This window comes from Onychostoma macrolepis, chromosome 09 (assembly GCF_012432095.1).
Source record: "Onychostoma macrolepis isolate SWU-2019 chromosome 09, ASM1243209v1, whole genome shotgun sequence".
Classification (NCBI taxonomy): Eukaryota; Metazoa; Chordata; class Actinopteri; order Cypriniformes; family Cyprinidae; genus Onychostoma; species Onychostoma macrolepis.
Genome location: NC_081163.1, coordinates 34,103,746 through 34,124,128, shown reverse-complemented (window position 1 = coordinate 34,124,128; position 20,383 = coordinate 34,103,746). Strand labels below are relative to the sequence as shown.

At 36.2% G+C, this 20,383-nt stretch overlaps 1 protein-coding gene across 1 annotated transcript in view; it reads left to right on the top strand.

Annotated features, from left to right (window-relative positions):
• Window positions 1-20,383, top strand: part of bmpr2b (bone morphogenetic protein receptor, type II b (serine/threonine kinase)) — a 75,736-nt gene that overhangs the window by 43,316 nt on the left and 12,037 nt on the right. Inside the window, exons 4-7 of the mRNA XM_058786186.1 lie at window positions 11,579-11,689; window positions 11,786-11,877; window positions 12,010-12,240; window positions 17,011-17,125. Of these exons, the coding sequence (XP_058642169.1) occupies window positions 11,579-11,689; window positions 11,786-11,877; window positions 12,010-12,240; window positions 17,011-17,125 (549 nt within the window). The remainder of the gene's footprint in view (window positions 1-11,578; window positions 11,690-11,785; window positions 11,878-12,009; window positions 12,241-17,010; window positions 17,126-20,383) is intronic.

The following is a 20,383-nucleotide window of genomic DNA, read 5'->3' as shown; positions in this document are numbered from 1 at the left end:
TAGAAAATATGTATTTATTTTATTTATATATATATATATATATATATATATATATATATATATATGTGTGTGTTTTCTTAAATGTATACATGTATGTGTTTGTATTTATATATACATAATAAATTAACACAGTACACACATTATGTTAGCAAAACTTTTATTTTGATGCGATTAATCGTTTGACAGCACTAATTTCTTCACATCTGTTATCTTATGTCAAAAGAGCTCTCTGTCAAAATGAAACCTTTTCTTCACTTACACCTTAAGATGTCATGGAAAACCTGACAATATCAGATGATTTTACTTTAACTGTAACTTTTAGGCCTGGAAAAGTCATGGAAATTAATAATCTATAGTGAATACAACATTTTCTATTTATACTTAACTCTCAAATATTTAATTGAGATATATATATATATATATATATAATGCATTTCTACTAGGGCTGCACGATTTATCGTTTCAGCATTGATATCGCGATGTGCGCATCTGCGATAGTCACAGGATGAGGATGTGCGATATGTAGTATATTGATTGTTATATTTATACTGATCGTTTTTTGCTCACACAGATGCAACGGCTACACTGGACGTGACAAAGCGACCGCTGCAAATCTTTTGAACTTTGTCAGTACGTCATAAATAGAACGAAGCAGCTGTTTACTGTCGGGGATTTGTCGTGTCGTGTCGTGTCGTGTCGTGTCGCGCCGCATCTGTAGACAGCATCACATTTTGTCCGGTGTAGACACGGTGAGAGCCACGCAGATGCATGTGAACACTGAATTCTGTTCACTTTCTTCTATTTGTGAGAAATGATGTCAAAATGCATGCCTCAGCAAGTATCCTTGTAAACACAGTTGCTTATGGCTTAGGTGAAGGTAAACAATTGAGAAAGAAAATGGATGTGTAACAGTAGGCTATATTGGTTCACTGCAGTTTAATGAGGCTTTCTGTGTCATGAATGTTAATCAAACAAAACACGTAGAGAAAAATCACTTTTGTAGCTTATACAGTGAAGACTATGCAGTGGTGTTTTACATTTGATTATTCAATTTCTGTACCTGAATACTGTTAGATGTACCTAAAGAATATAAAGCACGGTTTATTTAATTTGTATCTTTGTTCTATTATATTTATCTATGCTTGTAATTTGTTTATTTCCTATGCTGATTTACTCACCTACAAAATCACCTCAATCATTGATAATTTTTTTTCCAAATAGAGCTATTCAAGTCATCTGGTGAATTATAATTTTTTTCATATCGCAATATATATAGCAGAAAATCAACATATCGCAATGTGAGTTTTTTCCAATATCGTGCAGCCCTAATTTCTACACTCTCTCAGAAATAAAGGTACAAAAGCTGTCACTGAGGCGGTACCTTTTCAAAAGGTACACTTTTGTACCTATTAAGTTCAAATATGTACACTTTAAGTACTAATATGTACCTTTAAGGTACCAAAATGGACCTTTTAGGTACAAACGTACCTTTTGAAAAGGTACCGCCCCAGTGACAGCTTTCGTACCTTTTATTTCTGAGAGTGCAGTGAAAATACATGTTTCTAGGTATGTTGAAAGGGATAATTCACTGTTATATTTGCTAGAAATATCCATATGAATTTTCTTTTACTGAATGATGAATGACTGCAAAGGTCATTTGACTGTAGTGGTCAAAAGGTGTGTGAACTCTGCTCCATTCATTCTCTGTTTCTCGCGTGTCTTCAGTCCAGGTGCGGCTGCTGTAGCGAAAGCAGATCCTCCTGCAGCTTAGTCAAATGAACTGGGTTCCTCTCTCTCTTCCTCAAACCCAGGATTGTGGTTGCTGTGTTATGCTAGCATAATGTAAATCATAATGACCAACAAAAGGAGCGGTCTCGGATCATCTTGAAATGTCTCCGCCTCCTCCAATGCAAAATCTGTGGCCAGCGCTGTAACTCACTTATGCAAACGAGTCTGTTTTTGTCACCATTTCTCTTTTTTATTGAAAATCCAGTCACTCTCCATGAGCTTATTTGTCAGAGTGGTGTGAATTGCAGTGGGCTCAGACGGCTGGGAATTATACAGCAGTCGCCATGAATAAAAAATGAATAAAGAGGAACACTGAATCAGCGGTGAGAGGATTAAAGCCATCCGTATGGAACGAGAAAGAAAGACGCAGAGAAGGGAAAAAGAAGGACAGGAAGTGAAAGTGGGAGAAAGGAGTAGGTTATCCACAGAGGAAATGCCTTTTTGACTCGGTCGCTGCCAAACTGCTAACTGCCGGAAAGCGCCTTCCTGATAGGCGGAAAAAGAGCATCAAAGAGCCTCTATGCAGCTACTGTTACAAAGACAAGAAAAGCCAAAAGTCAAACAGGAAAAACTCCATGTCACAGTGGAACTAGATATCCCTGTTATATTTGGACTCCTTCATCCCATTCATTTTGATGGTCGGCGCACATTCCCGCTGGTTGTTTGCCAGGCAAAATGTAATTGTACCGTTATATACCGTAATGTTCCCAGCCCACACTTTTGGCAGGTCATTGATTGCTCTAGATTTCTCAGTCTTGTTAGAGTAAATGTTTAGATACTGAATCATTCATTTGGATATTCATACTTTTGTTCTGATAATGATGTGAATTTTGCATTGGACTCAAAGTAAAAAAAAAATTAAGAACTACCATACTATATAAATTATTAAACCAGTTGTTTTCAACCTTTTCCATTCCAAGCTCCCCATTGTCCACGAAAATATTCAAAGGCCCCTTAACATTTAAAGCTGCTCTTTTTTGTGTGTGTGCACGTGTGTGTGTGTGTGTGTGTGTGTGTGTGTGATTTTTACAGGTTAAAGATTTTTTTTTTAAATAACCTGGAATCACTTTCTACCTTATAACATGTTTTAGAGCTTAGACAAATGTATAGTAATATTAAAAATGCCCAGTAATTTTATTTTAATTAAATTAAATGACTTTTCCAGCTCTACAAATCACACTTTTAAAATGAATCTAAAATGCAGGTTTTCCAAAACCCTGTTTCTTCAACAACAACAACAACAAAAAAATAAAATAATGATGATAATAAATATATTCAATTCAATATAAACTATGAAATAAAAAATAAATTAAATGTAAAAATTAAATATCTAATACGTTGTTGAGGGACTGAATGAAGTTTTTTTTTTTTATTTATTATTATTTATTTTTTTAGAATTACTGTTGCAGTGTTGTCTTTTAGTGATGCTGGACTTGATGTGAATTGACATTTATTTCCCTTACGAGTAGAACCACCAGTTTATTTCTGCTTCCTGTGATTTTTATGCGAAATGTATCCGCTTTAAGAGAATTGATTGTTGGTGACTAAACAAGCACATTTGAAGGATGATCTTGTTTGTGAAAGTTGGAGCACTTTCCTATTTGATTCTGGTGTGTTTGTTTGTATTTGGGGGTTTTCTCACAGATAATTTGTTGCCTGGCTGTGTCATATAAATCATCTTTTGTGTAGTGTGGTCAATGCTTTTATGCTTTTACTCTTTCAGGTGGAAATCTCTGCGAAACAGCCATGCAGACTCTCGGCAGTGCATCTGTCATCTGCTGTCTTCATATACCTCTTTCAATTTTTTTGCTGTTCAAGAGTTCCTGCTGATGTTTTGTCTGTCTTTCTTTTCTCTCTCTCTCTCAATTTTTGTGCTTTATTGCTATTACAAATCACCAGGCCAAGATGAAATCCTTTCACATTTTCTGTATTGATTTTGAGGAAAAATCTGTGGAATGGATTAGGTATAATGTGTTAAACAGAACTAACACGCGAGTGCCACGGCCTGTTGTAGACACTATGTACTAGAGTGCTATGCTTTTATTGATATGTGAAAGCACAATTAAATTAGCCATAATGCTTAATAAATAATGACTCGAGAGGCAAAGGATGTGTACAACTTTTGTGAATGGCGTTCCAAGTCTGCGGGCACGGATTCATAGCTTAGAACGCTTTATTGATTTGAAATCCCCAAGGAGAAAATGAATAGGGCAAAATCTTCCGGACTGCTGAAAAACTGGGCGGTCATTGTTGTGCTGTAATGCAGTTAGAGCAAATGAAGAAGTCCATCCATTCTTGAAGCCGTGCTCGGAGTTGTGCCGTCAAACTGATAGCCAGCAGTTTGTGTGTACGTGTGTGTCTGTAAGAATTAAATTCCACAACAGCATGTGCCAAAAACGCTGTAGATGTGCTTGTGCTTGCCAGATTGAGTCCATCGTTTTATTGTGCTGATGAGCTGTCTGCCAGCGGAGCTGTGAGCGAACAAGCATCTGCTCATTTCCCTTAATTAATTTATTCATTAGCTTTGCCTCTTTTAACCTTAACCTTTACACAGTGAATGGCAAGAGTTTTTGGGGGGTTGGTGGAGAATGAGTTTGCTTGGTGAAGCTCTAGTCCAATAACAGTGCAGGTAATAGAGTCTGGTAAAGGCTATTAATACATAGCGAAATTAGGAATGTGCAAATGTCAGATTTTCATACATGATTAACGTGGCCAAAAGAATAACAATACTGCAATATTTTAATATCAGTGTTATTGTCTATATCAATCTATTGTGACATCCGTATGTAGTGGGAATTTTTGCCAGTCTGTTTTATATATTTTTTTTTTTAGTGTGTTACTGTGCAATTGCTATGGCTTTATGGGTTGTTGCTAGGTGGTTTTTGGGGTGTGTGGCTCAATTCAGGGAAGCCCGTCGCCATTATATTCTGGCCCATAGCTACGCCTTGGATCTGAAGTTAATAGTGGTCAAATGCAGATTGGAGTCATGTTGCATTTGTCTGGCACATGTTGATGCATTTTGTCAGGCTCCCTTACTCTCTTCCCCACTATCCTACTCTGAAAGCTGAATGTAGGCCAGAGAATTCCCTTTGAGTGTCTTTTGTTGTCCTCGCTGGTGGGGGGATTCAGGTAGTGATGTTAAGTCCTGTTGTGGTAATGGCAGCATGAAAGTCTGTCCGCTCATGAATGACTCCCATTAGAGTCTCCCTGGTGTCTCTGAGTCTTTGAAATTCTTCCACACAGGCTTTGTATTATGGATGGGCTGCATATCTAAGATGTGACCGCCTGTCTGTTGGAAAGACCCTGTGTGGTACCCATAATCATAACATGAGACGCATGTTCCTCAGGGGAAAGATGATGTATCATTCAATGCTTTTAAAATCAGTTTTGCAGGTGTCTCTCACAGATTAGTCTTGATTTAAAGTATAGCCTATGTCCCTCTTCCTTTATGAATTTTAATGTTTTGCTCTTTGCACAAACGGATCCTTATGGGCTATATGTAGTTCTGTATCAGAAAACCATTAAAGAAATGGTTCATCCAAAAATGAAAATTGTCATAATTTACTAACCTTCCAAACCTATATAACTTTCATCCATTTTCAAAATTATTGTAACATTTTTGGCCATTATTTGAAAGTCCACACAACCAAAACATTTCTTCAAAAACTTCATAAAAAAACATAGTGCAAGTAATCCATATGAAACGAGCAGTTTAAAACAAGTCTTCTGAAGTGATATGATCACTTTTTGCATTGAACAGATTTAATTTTACACACAAAAATGCATCAACAACACGCATGCATGGAGCACATCAAATATGGTCGATAGAAGCTCAACCGCGCTTGATGTGAGGGAACCGATAACGTTTGTCTTTATAATGAAAGAACAAAAATTGACAGTGAAACACCTGGACCCCATTGATTTGCTATTGTATGAACAAAAACAGTTCATCAAAATATTGTGTGTGTGTGTGTGTGCAGCAGAAGAAAGAAAATCAAACATTTTTGTAACAACTTGATGACAAAGAGTAAATGATGAAAGTTTTTAGGTTAATTATCCATTTATCCGTTTGTCAGCTTTTTAAAAAATTATCCTGAAGTTTCTAATTACGTCAGAGCCATAGGGGGAGGGACATTCTCACTCTACAGAGCATTTGATTGGACAAAAATCGGTGTAGTGCAAGGATGAGTCATCAGTATTTTTGTTCTGTTGTGATGTCAGCTTTAATGTAGGCCTATCTGTTAAATCCTAATATTGTCAATGTTAGGGAATAATATGCTAGCATATAGCTAGATGACTATAAAGCTAATATACATGGACTAAAAACCATAAAATTTTGATTTGATAGGGCTTAGTAGTAAGTTTTTGCTGCTTTGTGTGCTTTTAACCTTTAACTTTAAAAGCATCTCAGCGCAGTGTCTTTACCCTAATACAGCACTGACACAAATAGACAATAGATGAAAATTTAGGCAAGACAGACTTTATTGCAGGCAGGTTGTGACTGCGCACAGTTGCCAGGCATTATGAGTGGGAGATGGTGATTTCGCAGAAGAGTTCTGGTTACCCAGGGAAACTGTATCTGTGTCCTGATGCTTGGTCTGAAAGAATGTGAAGGACAGAATATCGGCTCGTGATGTGATGACAAGCATGAGGCTACAGAGAGAAAAGAACAGAAAAATGTAACTTGACGACAAACTCCTTTGACCATTTGGCCATTTATAAAACGGTTAATCGCGAAATAAGGGTTTTTGTTTACATAATATATGTGTGTGTACTGTGTATATTTATATTTATGTATGTACATATAAATAAATACACACATGCATGTGTACAGGTGCTGGTCATATAATTAGAATATCATCAAAAAGTTTATTTATTTCACTAATTCCATTCAAAAAGTGAGACTTGTATATTATATTCATTCATTACACACAAACTGATATATTTCAAATGTTTATTTCTTTTAATTTTGATGATTAGAGCTTACAGCTCATGAAAGTCAAAAATCAGTATCTCAAAATATTAGAATATTTACATTTGAGTTTGAATAAATGACCATCCCTACAGTATAAATTCTGGGTATCTCTTGTTCTTTGAAACCACAATAATGGGGAAGACTGCTGACTTGGCAATGATCCAGAAGACGAACATTGACACCCTCCACAAAGAGGGTAAGTCACAGAAGGTCATTACTGAAAGGTGTGGCTGTTTACAGAGTGCTGTATCAAAGCATATTAAATGCAAAGTTGACTGGAAGGAAGAATTTGGGTAGGAAAAGGTGCACAAGCAACAGGGATGACCGCAAGCTTGAGAATATAGTCAAGCAAAGCCGATTCAAACACTTGGGAGAGCTTCACAAAGAGAGAACTGAAGCTGGAGTCAGTGCATCAAGAGTCACCACGCTCAGACGTCTTCAGGAAAAGGGCTACCAAGCCACTTCTGAACCAGAGACAACGTCAGAAGCATCTTACCTGGGCTGTGGAGAAAAAGAACTGGACTGTTGCTCAGTGGTCCAAAGTCCTCTTTTCAGATGAAAGTAAATTTTACATTTCATTTGGAAATCAAGGTCCCAGAGTCTGAAGGAAGAGTGGAGGCACAGAATCCATGTTGCTTGAAGTCCAGTGTGAAGTTTCCACAGTCAGTGATGATTTGGGCTGCCATGTCATCTGCTGGTGTTGGTCCACTGTGTTTTCTGATGTCCACAGTCAACGCAGCCATCTACCAGGAAATTTTAGAGCACTTCATGCTTCCTTCTGTTGACGAGCTTTATGGAGATGCTGATTTCATTTTCCAGCAGGACTTGGCACCTGCCCACACTGCCAAAGGTACCAAAAGCTGGTTCAATGACCATAGTGTTACTGTGCTTGATTGGTCAGCAAACTCGCCTGACCTGAACCCCATAGAGAATCTGTGGGGTATTGTGAAGAGGAAGATGAGAGACACCAGACCCAACAATGCAGATGAGCTGAAGGCCACTATCAGAGCAACCTGGGCTCTCATAACACCTGAGCAGTGCCACAGACTGATCGACTCCATGCCACGCCGCATTGCTGCAGTAATTCAGGCAAAAGGAGCCCCAACTAAGTATTGAGTGCTGTACATGCTCATACTTTTCATTTTCATACTTTTCAGTTGGCCAAGATTTCTAAAAATCCTTTCTTTGTATTGGTCTTAAGTAATATTCTAATATTTTGAGATACTGATTTTTGACTTTCATGAGCTGTAAGCTCTAATCATCAAAATTAAAAGAAATAAACATTTGAAATATATCAGTCTGTGTGTAATGAATGAATATAATATACAAGTTTCACTTTTTGAATGGAATTAGTGAAATAAATCAACTTTTTGATGATATTCTAATTATATGACCAGCACCTGTATATTTAAGAAAAATGTTATGTTTATGTATTAAATATACTTGTGTATTTAATATAAATGATATTAATATAAATATATACATATAAATGTTTTCAAAATATATACTGTATGTGTGTATATTTATATATGCATAATAAATATACACACACTTATGCCATGGTCTGTCTGAATACTCGATTCTGATTGGCTGGCAGGTGTTGATTAAATTCGTTGAACTGCAGGTAGTTCCAGGTCAGTTTAATCATGTTCTATATTAATGCGCTTCCTATAAACATTGGTAACCATAGTAGCATACAGTTAAAAGTTAAAAAGTAATACAGACGAAAATAACCGTCATTTTTATAGTTCCGGTCAAATATTGCAGCGCAAATATTATTAACATCTTTAATATGTGTATGCTGGGAAATGACCATGGCATAAACGGGATAATCAACGGCTAGCTGTGCATTAAACGATTTGAATGCACCTCCGCTGCCGTTGATTATCCCTTACATATATTATGTAAACACAAACTTTTATTTTGGATACGATTAATCGCGATTAATTGAAAGCACTAATAGAAATACTTTTTGGCATATATTGTGATACTGAATGATTGGCATATACCATGATATTTTATGCTAATTTCAAAGAATGCAGTAGTATATAACCCTTGTACGTTTCCACGATTCTGTAATATTTCATACATACAGAATATGAACTATGGAGACGTGAGAAAGGAAGGAGAGCTCTTGTAATAGACAGGGAGCTGGAGGGAGAAATACAGGAAGTATAACAGGATTGTTCGTAGAGTCTGGAAGAGGGAGGGACACTCAGACATTCTGCCTCCGAGCTAAATGCCGCCGGCTCCAAGACATGTAAACAGCGTCTATGTATATGTGAAAATGAGAGTGTGTGTTTTTTTTCTGTCGATATCTATAAATGCCTGTGTTTTATCCTCTGAGCGTTAAATGAGCGTGGCTATATACGAGTGTGTGTGAGAGATTAGTTTCCAGAAGCGAACACCAGCATGCAGTCTGACGCACTGCTGTGGATTAAATCTCATATTTATTGATCTGTCTTGAGAAACTCAAACCTTTTTAAGCTGTGTGATAGTGTGGCACTGCAGGTCTGGTGCCGTTCTAGCTGCTGCAGTGGACCTGGGAGGGTCCAGCTCAGAAATACGGGCAGAAGTGTAGATTTGCATCTATGTTGTGTTTTCCCATACATCCGCATTCATTGCCTTGAAGATAAACACATTTCCTGCATGCATCAATTCACAAATTCATTTAAATACGTAAGCATGCACAATATTTTAAGCTCGATTTCTTATTTAATCATCGTCTCATAGGAGTTGTGTGAGTGGGTTTTATTTTGAAGCACTGTCCTGGCATTTTAAGTGTTTGTTCTCTTTCTCTCGGCTTGAAACTGAAGTCCATAGCTGTGGTTTTATCATTCCCACTCATCTTTCTCTCTCTTTAGTTCCTTTTGTGTGAGAGCGGCTTTCTTGCCTCGAAGCTCTCACTCTTGTATGCAAGGACATGTCTGTGTCTGAAGCAGAGTGAGAAAATGGAGAAAGTGAAAAGAATCAAAAGCTGAAGAGAGCTAAGCGCTGAGTTTAATTGGATTTTGAAGGCTGTATGGCTCTGTATGGCTCACGTACATGATGGACCAGAATGTTTTCAAACATTTTGATAGATGATGCTGACTTCACACTTCCGACTGTGATTTAGTTTTTTTCAGTTAGTAGGATTTCTTTTGGTGGGTGGACTGTTAGATTTGAACAGAAACTGGTGGACACATTTGTATGTGGTCATGATTTAACAAATCGCATTGTAAGGGCAGATATTTTATGAATTCATGAAATGTATCAGATTCAATACACTTTAAGCTGTGTTAAAAGTTTAGTTCACCCAAAAATGAAAATTGTCAATAATTACTCACCCTCATGTCGTTCCAAACCCATAAGACCTTCGTTCATCTTCAGAACACAAATTAAGATATTTTTGATGAAATCGAGAGCTTTCTGACCCTCCACAGACAGCAACGCAAAAGGTAGTAATGATATCATTAAAATAGTCCATGTGACATCAGTGGTTCAACCATTACGAATGGCCATAATGAAGCCACGTGAATACTTTTTGTGTGCAAAGAAAACAAAAATAATGACTTTATTCAACGATTTCTTCTCTTCCGTGTCAGCCTCCGCCACCATTGACGACAGAACCGTGACGCAGCGTGTGCATTCCTCTGCTTGTAAACAAGCCGCAGCACATGCGTAGTGGTACTGTTGTGAATGGAAGAGAAGAAATTGTTGAATAAAGTTATTTTTTTGTTTTCTTAGTGCGCAAAAAGCATTCTTGTAGCTTCATAACATCACAGTTGAACCACTAATGTCACGCATGGACTATTTTAATGATGTCCTTACTATCTTTCTGGAACGATATGAGGGTGAGTAATTAATGACAGAATTTCCATTTTTGGGTGAACTATCCCTTTTAACGTCATACAAAAATATTTTTGCTTGTCCCTTACTCAGTTCCTCTGGGCAGTAATAGACAAAATGTTTATCAAAAATGCTGAGTATTTAGCTGAAATCATGCAAAAACAACGGTTTTATCAAACAGACGATTGGCTATTTTAACTGTAAGACAGAACTTCTGTTCCTCTAGCTACTGTATTGGTGTTACGACTGTGATGAACACTAGAAAGTTAAAGCCCAGGACCCACACTTTAAACGATACCATTCAAAGTTTGGGGTCAGTACGTTTTTTGTTTGTTTGTTTTATAAATTAATACTTTTATTCAGCAAGATTACACACTAAATTTATCAAAAGTGACAGTAAATGCATTTATAATGTTACAAAATATGGTCACACTTTATTCTCGCTATTAACAAACCATTAACTGTGACTTTTGCCTCAATAAACAACTAATTTGCCATTTATTATTAGTTGGTAAGATAGTGGATAAGTTTAGTTTTTGGGTAGGATTAGGGATGTAGAACATGGTCATGTGTTTTATAAGTACTAATAAACAGCCAATATGTTAATAATAGGCATGCTAATAAGTAACTAGTTAATAGTGAAAATTGGTCCCTATAAAATGTTACCCAAAATATTTACGTTTCAAAGGAATGCTGTTTTTTAACTTCCTTTTTTTGAACTTCGTAAATTCAGCTTTACTATCAGAGCAATAAATTACATTTGAAAATGTATTAAAAGAGAAAATTTCACATTGCTGCTTTCAAACGCTCGGAGTATCTTGTGCATTACTGACTTTGGTTTGTTATTAATTTTTTTTGTAGTAATTGACAGCATGTTGATTCTTTATTCAACATGCAAATTCATAAGCTAAAATGAGCTTAAATGCAAATAATGATTGAATGTCTAACATGCCTCTCTTTCTCCTTCTCTCATCCCTCTTTCAACAGAAGAGCAGCAACCTTTACACAGAGATGAGGCTGTCTTCATCGCCCTCGCGTCTGTCTCTATAGCAGCGGTCTTGATCGTGGCGCTGTTCTTCGGCTATCGCATGGTGATGGGTGAGATGTGTACTGATTGGCTATTTTCAAATGAAGGTCACATCATATTGTTACAGTGTTTTGTGATGCATTGTGTGCATACTGTGTTTGTTACAGGCGAGTGTAAACAGGGTCTGCACAATATGGACATGATAGAGGCCGCACCGTCAGAACCGTCTCTGGATTTAGACAGTTTAAAGCTCCTGGAAGTGAGTTTAAATCTAGCTGCCACCAAAAATGTGCACATTATCATATTTTGATTTTGAATTGTATTGTAATGAATTGAACCATCTGTATTTGAACATCTGCTACAGTTCACACCTGAATAATTTTTCACGCAGTTGATTGGTCGAGGACGCTACGGTTCTGTCTACAAAGGATCACTGGATGAACGCCCAGTCGCCGTAAAGGTTTTTACATATGCCAACCGGCAGAACTTTGTGAATGAGCGCTCCATCTACCGAATCCCTCTTCTGGAGCATGAGAACATTGCTCGTTTTATCGTTGGCGATGAGCGTCTCACAACAGATGGGCGGATGGAGTACCTGCTGGTTATGGAGTACTATCCTCATGTAAGTATTGATCTGGTACAAGCCCTCTTTTCGCTCATCTTTAAAGTTGTATGTGACACGGCTCTGGTGCCTGCCTGCCCGCCCTGTTGGTGTAGTTTTCCACATTTTACCTTCATCTGTCCTTTATTCCTCGTCTCTTTGTTTTATTGGTTTCTCCTGACTATTTCTGTCAAAGTCTGGAGTGGAATCGAATGTCCTGCCACTATCTGGTCAGGTATTTTTATCCACGATCCAGATGGATTTCCAGCAGGCAGCAGGAGAAGGTTGACTTGGATGTCAGCTTTGTGTTTGAGTTGTGCCTGTTCATCTTTCTCTCTCTGTCTGACTGGCTCCTATTGTTTTCATTCACTTATTCTGTATCCATCTGCCATTGCAGTCAGAGAAAGTGGTGTTCTGTCTGTTTTAAATACTGAGATGAATTCACAGCTGCGCCACTTTTGTATTTCAGCACAAATTAGTCTGTTGTATTCACTTACCACCTGCAATCCCGTGCAGCACTAAACGTGCTGAAATGATGTGCTGCGGGGATGACGTATTTTTGGAGGCCAATCTGGAAGTCGACAAAAACCCAATAGGATTTTTCCATTGGCTTCCATTGCGGAAAATAAGCTCTGTGACGAACAAAACGTGTAAATATCATAAACTTTTGTCAATTTATCAACTATGAATTTTGAAGCCTAAATACTATTGCAAAATACAATACAAAGTAAAAAGCTTAAGTTAGGTCATATATTGCATAGTTTTCAACATGTAAAAGCTTTTAAAAATCACAAGTGAGAGATTACTAATGTATTTTATGTCATACTACAAAACATGAAAATATATTATGCTTGTGTTAACATTAAAAAAAAAAACTGACTTCAGGACGATGGAACTGGAAGTTCAAAAATACCTTCTGGGTTTTGGGTTTTAGGACTCGTTCCTGCAGCACTGTATTTAAATGAAGTCATTGTTGCTTTTTCTTTTTTAAACACAAACACGCCTCCTTTCTTTGTTTAAGTGGGCTTTTTATAGATTGATTCTTCTTTAGAAAACTTCCTGCGTTAAAATTACTTGGGGGGGAGCAGTAAACTGAATTTTACTTAAGATATTTATTTAAATTTTTATTGATCACAGCAACAGTTACACGTGAATATTACTCATCAAATGAGTGTTAAACATAACCGCGCGCATATGCGAAGTTGAATGCACTTTCAGCTTTTTAAATAGTCAATATGAGTGTCTGGATTGCATTGGTGTGAAGCGATGCTTTACTTTCCCAGTAAAGTATGTCAGATTGAAGTAGTCTGTTGCATCCTTGACAACCTCGCACTCAGAACCAGCCTGCAAGTTACGAAGTGTAAATTTCATTTAGAACAAAGGCCGTTTTTTGTGCCGTTATCTGTTTTATTTAGGCATGTTTATGCCGCTGTCTAATTTGTGTAATTCCTTTAATTGAGTGCTAACGCAAGGCAAACACCACATGCAAATAAACAGACTTATCATTGGGCACAATTCATTCTTAGTCATTCCCCCTGCAGCTTTCAGAACTCGCACAAAACATGCAAAGTGACAATAGCCCAGCATTCTTTGCAACATGTTTTCCTGTACATTCCTGTTTGACATGTTATAACTCGCAGGTTTGTCTGTGAGCGCGCCTGTTGTACCCGCCTGGGCCTTTTGAATGGCAGTGAGGAATGAGACACACCTTTATTGTGTCTGGCTGCAGACAGACAGCGCTCTGTTGAGACATCGCTGTGTTTGCGCTTGCCCTGTTTCACTTCTGATGTATGAATTATATAATGAACTCGTAGCCTAAAGCCAAAGTACAGGAAGAACCCTTGTAGGTGAATGTTCGTTTCCTATTTGGACATGAATTGATGGTTTGCTTTCTGGATTATTCCATGTATGCTGTACCTTTTGAACTCTGCAACTTAAAATGATTATGTCTGAGTTATAATTTAAGAAATTAAATTGCTATAAAAGTGTATACCAGACTTTCACAATCAAGATTTTTTTTTTCTAATTAAAACATGATTATATGCATTGTGGCAAATTAACTGGATGGAAATAACAAGCTTAATTTAGCCAATGTTTAATGAGTGATTTGAGAGTTAGCTAACCTGAGGGTTTCAAAATGAAGTTATTTTTTAACATCTTTTTTTTTTTTTAGTGTGAGACAAACCAACTTAATAATTAACAGAATCCATCCAATCCTTTACTTGTTTTCCCTCTAAAAATAACATAACCTCCAGCAGGATATCATTACTGGCTTTAGTTAGTTTAGTTAAAGGTGACATATGAAAATCTGACTTTTTACGTATTTAAGAGTTATAATTTTTTTTTCATGGCGAAACATGCTAACTGAGCACAGAACAGTATTTAGAGTCCCAGCCTCAGAGGAGACAAGAGAGCAGTGGATTTATTGATTTATTTACTGTATATTACGCTGCTGCCACACAGATCTAATACAAACATGCATTTTCTTTCCCAGCTGTTTTCCTTCACAGACATAACTGAATGTTTTTGTATATAACTCGTGTGAGTTTTTAGCATAAACAAATCATACAATAGAAAGAAATGTAATTTAAAGTTGCTCAAGGTTGAAAAGCATGAATGGAAAAGTTAATTGAACTTTGTCATAAATGTGTGTGTGTGTGTGTGTGTGCTCTCTATTGTTATCCTGCCATTTGCTTAGCAACATGTTAGTCAGACTTCAGAGAAATCAATTATGAGTCAAGTCTACCATGCACTTCACTTGAGAAGCCATTTTTGCTGTTTTGTGTGGCACATGTGCCTAAAAAGAGCTCTGAAACATCCCTTATAGGGTTCCATGTCAGCTAGGATACCGCCTTAGAAGACAGCTGCCTATGTGGGCAGTAGACAGCAAAGCGACGCACTAGGTTTTGGAGCAAAGTGTGTGTCTGTATCAGTCAGTGTTCTGTCTGTCACATGTCGTTAGAAAGACGGTATGCCTGGGCCAGTGTCTGGGGATAACATCATTTTGCCTGTCGCTATGGTAACACGGAGACTCAGGCAGGACTTGAGGGAAAGCGATTGGCTTTTATGGCTCTGATGTACACTTACAGGTAGATAATCATTCCTCTACCCAGAGTGCCCTGCAGTCTGTTAGTTTTCTCTTGCACCCCTCCGTCCTAGATGACAGGTCAAAAATCTCTTGATCTATGTCTTGTTGTCGGTGCAGAGCCAGTTCACTATTATCAACATGCATTGCAATGCTGCATAATTAATACATTTCTCAATTCTTAGGGTAATTGTTTATTCTTAATTTTTTATTTTATAAAAATATTTGTTGCTGATTTTATTTATATTGTAACCATATTATAATATAACCTTATATGTGAATCTTTTTTATTAATTTTACAAAAATATATTTTGAAAAAAATACTGTTGTTTAATTTATATTATAATTATATACTATTTAATACTAATAATAGTATTATATACTATTATATTATAATTATATACTATATTATAATATTTATTGTTGATTTTAGTTTAGTTATATTTTATTTTGTTGATTTTGTAAAACAGATTTGTTGTCTGTTTTACTTGGATTGCAACCAAATCATAATACTATGTTATTTGTTATATTGTAACCATGTTACAATATTACCATATATGTGGAGCATTTTTTTTTTTTAATTTTACAAAAATTTTATTAAAAAAATTGTTGTTTAATTTATAACTATATTATAATATTCCATTTTTTTCCCCAAAATTTTTAATTTCAATTTTAGTTTAGTTGTAACCATATTACATTACCTTATTTTATTAATTGAATAAAATGATTTATCGGTTTTATTTCTATTGTAACAATATCATACTACTATCTTATTTGTTTTATTATCTTATTTACATTTAAATATTTGTTTTGTGTTGGACAACTGCGTGCCAGGTTCTTTAATTTAGAAATTAGAAATGCAACAACGCCTGTATTCTAGACTAATTTGATTGACCATTGGATTCATTAACAAACACATCTATAAGTGCAAAAAAAATAAAAATTTCAATGCAACAAGAGTAAACCGAAATTAAATTCTGTAATCATCATTCACAATAGTCGCATCAGCCGCAGTAGTTTTTTTTTTTTTTTCAGTCCTATGTCGCATTATTTCAAGAGCTTGCCATCAGGACAGTGACCTTAGTGAGATTACAGTTCAATGTTAAACGCAGCATGCCACAGTGACAGTTAACTAATAAGCAACTATTTGCCCCACCTTTTGAATTGGCTCACAGTATGAGTTATTGATATTTCTAATTACATCCGCCTCTCTACAGCACTGCATGTACTGTATGTACAAAAGCTTCCTGTTGAACTAATTAAATCTAATCTACAGCATTACTTTCGTAGTTTAGTTCGGAAAAGGAATTCTCCGTTATGTACAGCACTGTTTGTTGATGCTGGTAGTTTTAATTGCATTGCCTAAATACCCCAGAGGCAGTAATTAGTTGCAGGCAGCTTTACATTACAACTTTGTTGAAGCTCCAATTCATTATTCAAGAGCTGCATAAGCTTCATATCTTCTCTGCAGAGATTTGAAATGCTGATGTAAAAGTAATGATGAGTTGTGTGGGGGAAAAAAGCAGTATTAATGTGGATAGATTGTTGTTAAAAGCACGGTTCTTATTTTCTACAAGCGAGATGTTACTGCTTTTGCAATAGCTACCACGTCCATGTTCTTTCATGACCCTTCTAGTGGTGTGTTTGAGCAGTTACAGGCTCTGTGGGTATATGTGCTGGTTTAACTGTACTGTGTCTGTTTGTAGGGCTCTCTGTGTCGCTACCTGAGTCTGCACACGCTGGATTGGGTGAGCTGCTGTCGTCTGGCACATTCGGTGACGAGAGGCCTGGCCTACCTGCACACCGAGCTGCTGAGAGGAGGTGAGGGTCACCTCTGCATCTGTGCGCACACATCCTTCCCTCGAGCTCTTTCTTTGTTTTTCGCCAGCTCGAGGTATAATTTGGCTGCCCATTCGAAGGAATGAAGCCTTGTCGCTTGATAATTGATATCTGTGTTTAGAGGTTTAATTGGGTCATTTTCATGATGTCAAGCGAAACAAGATATTGCAGTTAATGAGACAAAATGTAGTGTGCAACTAGATTTTATGGTCACACTTTATTTTAAGGTTCAATTCTCGCTATTAACAAACCATTAGGTATATCTTTCGCCTCAATAAACTCCTAATTTGCTGCGTATTAATACTTAGTAAGGTTTAGGTATTGGATAGGATTATGGATGTGGAATATAGTCATGAAGAATGTGATTTATGAGTACTAATACACAGCCAATATGTTAATTATAGGCAAGCAACTAGTTAATAGTGAGAATTGGTCCTGATACTAAAGTGTTACTGATTTTATCTATTGGGAATTAATTGAGTAAAACACTACCAGTCAAGAGTGTTCAGTAAGAATTTATTTAACTTTCATTAATATTTTGTACTTTTATTACTATTACTTTTATTTATTTTTTTACTTTTATTCAGCGTTGATGCAGGGAGGGATCCAGCCAGATGATGTCTTTCCGTAAAATTGTAGTTTATTAAAAACAATTATCATCAATCATAATAATAATAATTACAGATGAGAAAAAATTAAATATTCAAATTAAAGGAAAGGATAAAAAAATGAATACAAAATCCAAACTGAGTATATTCTACTGAAACTCTAAAAGAGTGGTCTAAAATCTAAGTATAATAATCTTTGGAAGTTAAAGATAAAAGCCTTTGCAGCATGTGATGTGAGCAGAAGTAAAGAAGCCAGTTAAAAACAATATATGTGACCCTGGACCACAAAACCAGTCTTATGTGTCAATTTTTCAAAATTGAGATTTATACATCATCTGAATGCTGAATAAATAATCTTTCCATTGATGTATGGTTTGTTAGGATCGGACAATATTTGGCTGAGATACAACTATTTGAAAATCTGGAATTTGAGGGTGCAAAAAAATCAAAATATTGAGAAAATCACCTTTAAAGTTGTCCAAATGAATTCTTAGCAATGCATATTACTGAACAAAAACGACGTTTTGATATATTTACAGTAGTAAATTTACAAAATATCTTCATGGAATATGATCTTTACTTAATATCCTAATGATTTTTGGCGTAAAAGTAAAATCAATAATTTTGACCCATACAGTGTATTTTTGGCTATTGCTACAAATATACCCCAGCGACTTAAGACTGGTTTTGTGGTCCAGGGTCACATATATACTCGAGGCATCCTTTTACAACATCACAGGATGTTTATGTCCGATTGATAAATGTCAAACAGTTTTATCCATTACATCTTACCAGCTAGGTCACGGTGACATGACTGGTGTAGGTAGAAGTCGGATAAGAATAGACATGGGTTGTGGTTTTACATCCTTTGAGCAAAAACAGCAGAGCTTGCAGTCTTCAAATATCACTTTACAACAACCACCAGCTCTTGAAATAGAGCACTTAATACATCCTTGCATATAAAAATATTTTGCAGAGAATAAGTCTTCAACATCCTCTTCAAACATCACATAAGCATAACAAAATGTACCATTTATGTGTCATGTGAAGGAAAAGAAAATATGTTAATATATATTTCGTCAAACCTTTTAAATGTCAAATATGAGAGAGAAATATTCTACGTCAATGGAATACGAGTATGACTAGAATTAAACACAAAATGAATATGAATGAATAATACTTGAGTAACAGTATATGAATAACACAAGACAGTAATATGGATGTAATGTAATAAGATCATAATGAATCATAAAAGATAACTCGTAATGAATGCATAAAGTCATCATGAATATATTGTATGAATGAATATGAAAATTAAGCATATTAAAATTTTGCGTACATCAAGCAGGGATGCATTAAATTGATCAAACATGACAACGAATATATTTATTTCAAATAAATGCAGTTTTGTAAGTCGCTTTGGATAAAAGTGTCAGCTAAATTAATAAATGTAAATGTTTTTAACTTTCTATTCATCAAAAATCTAGAAAAAATGGTTTCCAAAAATATCAAATCATCAAATCCTGTGGCACTGAAGACTGGAGTAATGATGCTGAAAATTCAGCTTTGTCATCATAGGAATAAATTACAAATATATTCAAATAGTAACAAAATGTAACAATATTACAATTTTATTGTATTTTTTATCAAATAAATGCAGCGTACGAGAGACTTCTTTCAAAAACAAAAATTAAAAAATCTTGCCCCAAACTTTTCAGCAGTAGCGTGTATATACTTAAGATTTCAATCTAAGAACATTGCGGTGTGGTTTGTTTCTGCGAGTGGTGGCTGATTCACCACAGGTGTGATGGGCATAGAAATGAGCAAATTCTCATGGGAGAAATAAATCCAAGCCTTTTAAGTTTCGTACCGGCTTGCAGTTTGAACATATGAACATGAGTCATCTGACCACTAGGAGACTTTAAAGATGATCACAGATTCATCGCTATTCAGAATTCTGTTAAAAGGCGTTTGATGTCTGACTTCAAATCTTCAAAAAAGAAGCAAGTAGTTATCTTTCCATTTCGGTGTCAACAGACTTTGCTGTGAGTTTGATCGGCGTATAATTTAGCCGAAGTCTGGTGGGAGATATAAATCATAGCATACCCTAGAGGCACAGATGTGTTCATAATATATATGACAAGCATTTGAAGAAAAATATAGGCTGAATGCAGTCTTGAGCAAGGTGGATGTTGCTCTGGTTTTCTGTATGTGCTTTCTTCCACTTGTTTCTTCAGTGAATGGTTCTTGAGTGCCGCAGACACAACACTCTCATATGCTTTCAGCTGCCTTATGCCTCCTCCATAGCTCAGCAAGAATGTGTGTCTAACCACATGGGTTAAAAAAAGCTGTGCGAATCCACCCAAAGAGCCAGTTGACTGCTCTGCTGCGTCACATAGAAGCTGCCTTCTCTAATCTGCACATCTGGGTCAGACAGAATGTTTTCTGTAAGATGAATGAGACGCTGTTCATTTTTTATGATGTGTCTTTGTGTTTAACAGAACGACGGCGTGTAGTTAAGAATGCCGAGTCGCTGGAGCTTCTGGGCTGGAAAAAGCTTCTTAAATTAAAAAAAAAAATAGATTAAGATGGACAGTTTGAAATATGACGGTCGGTTACCCGAGACGTTTTG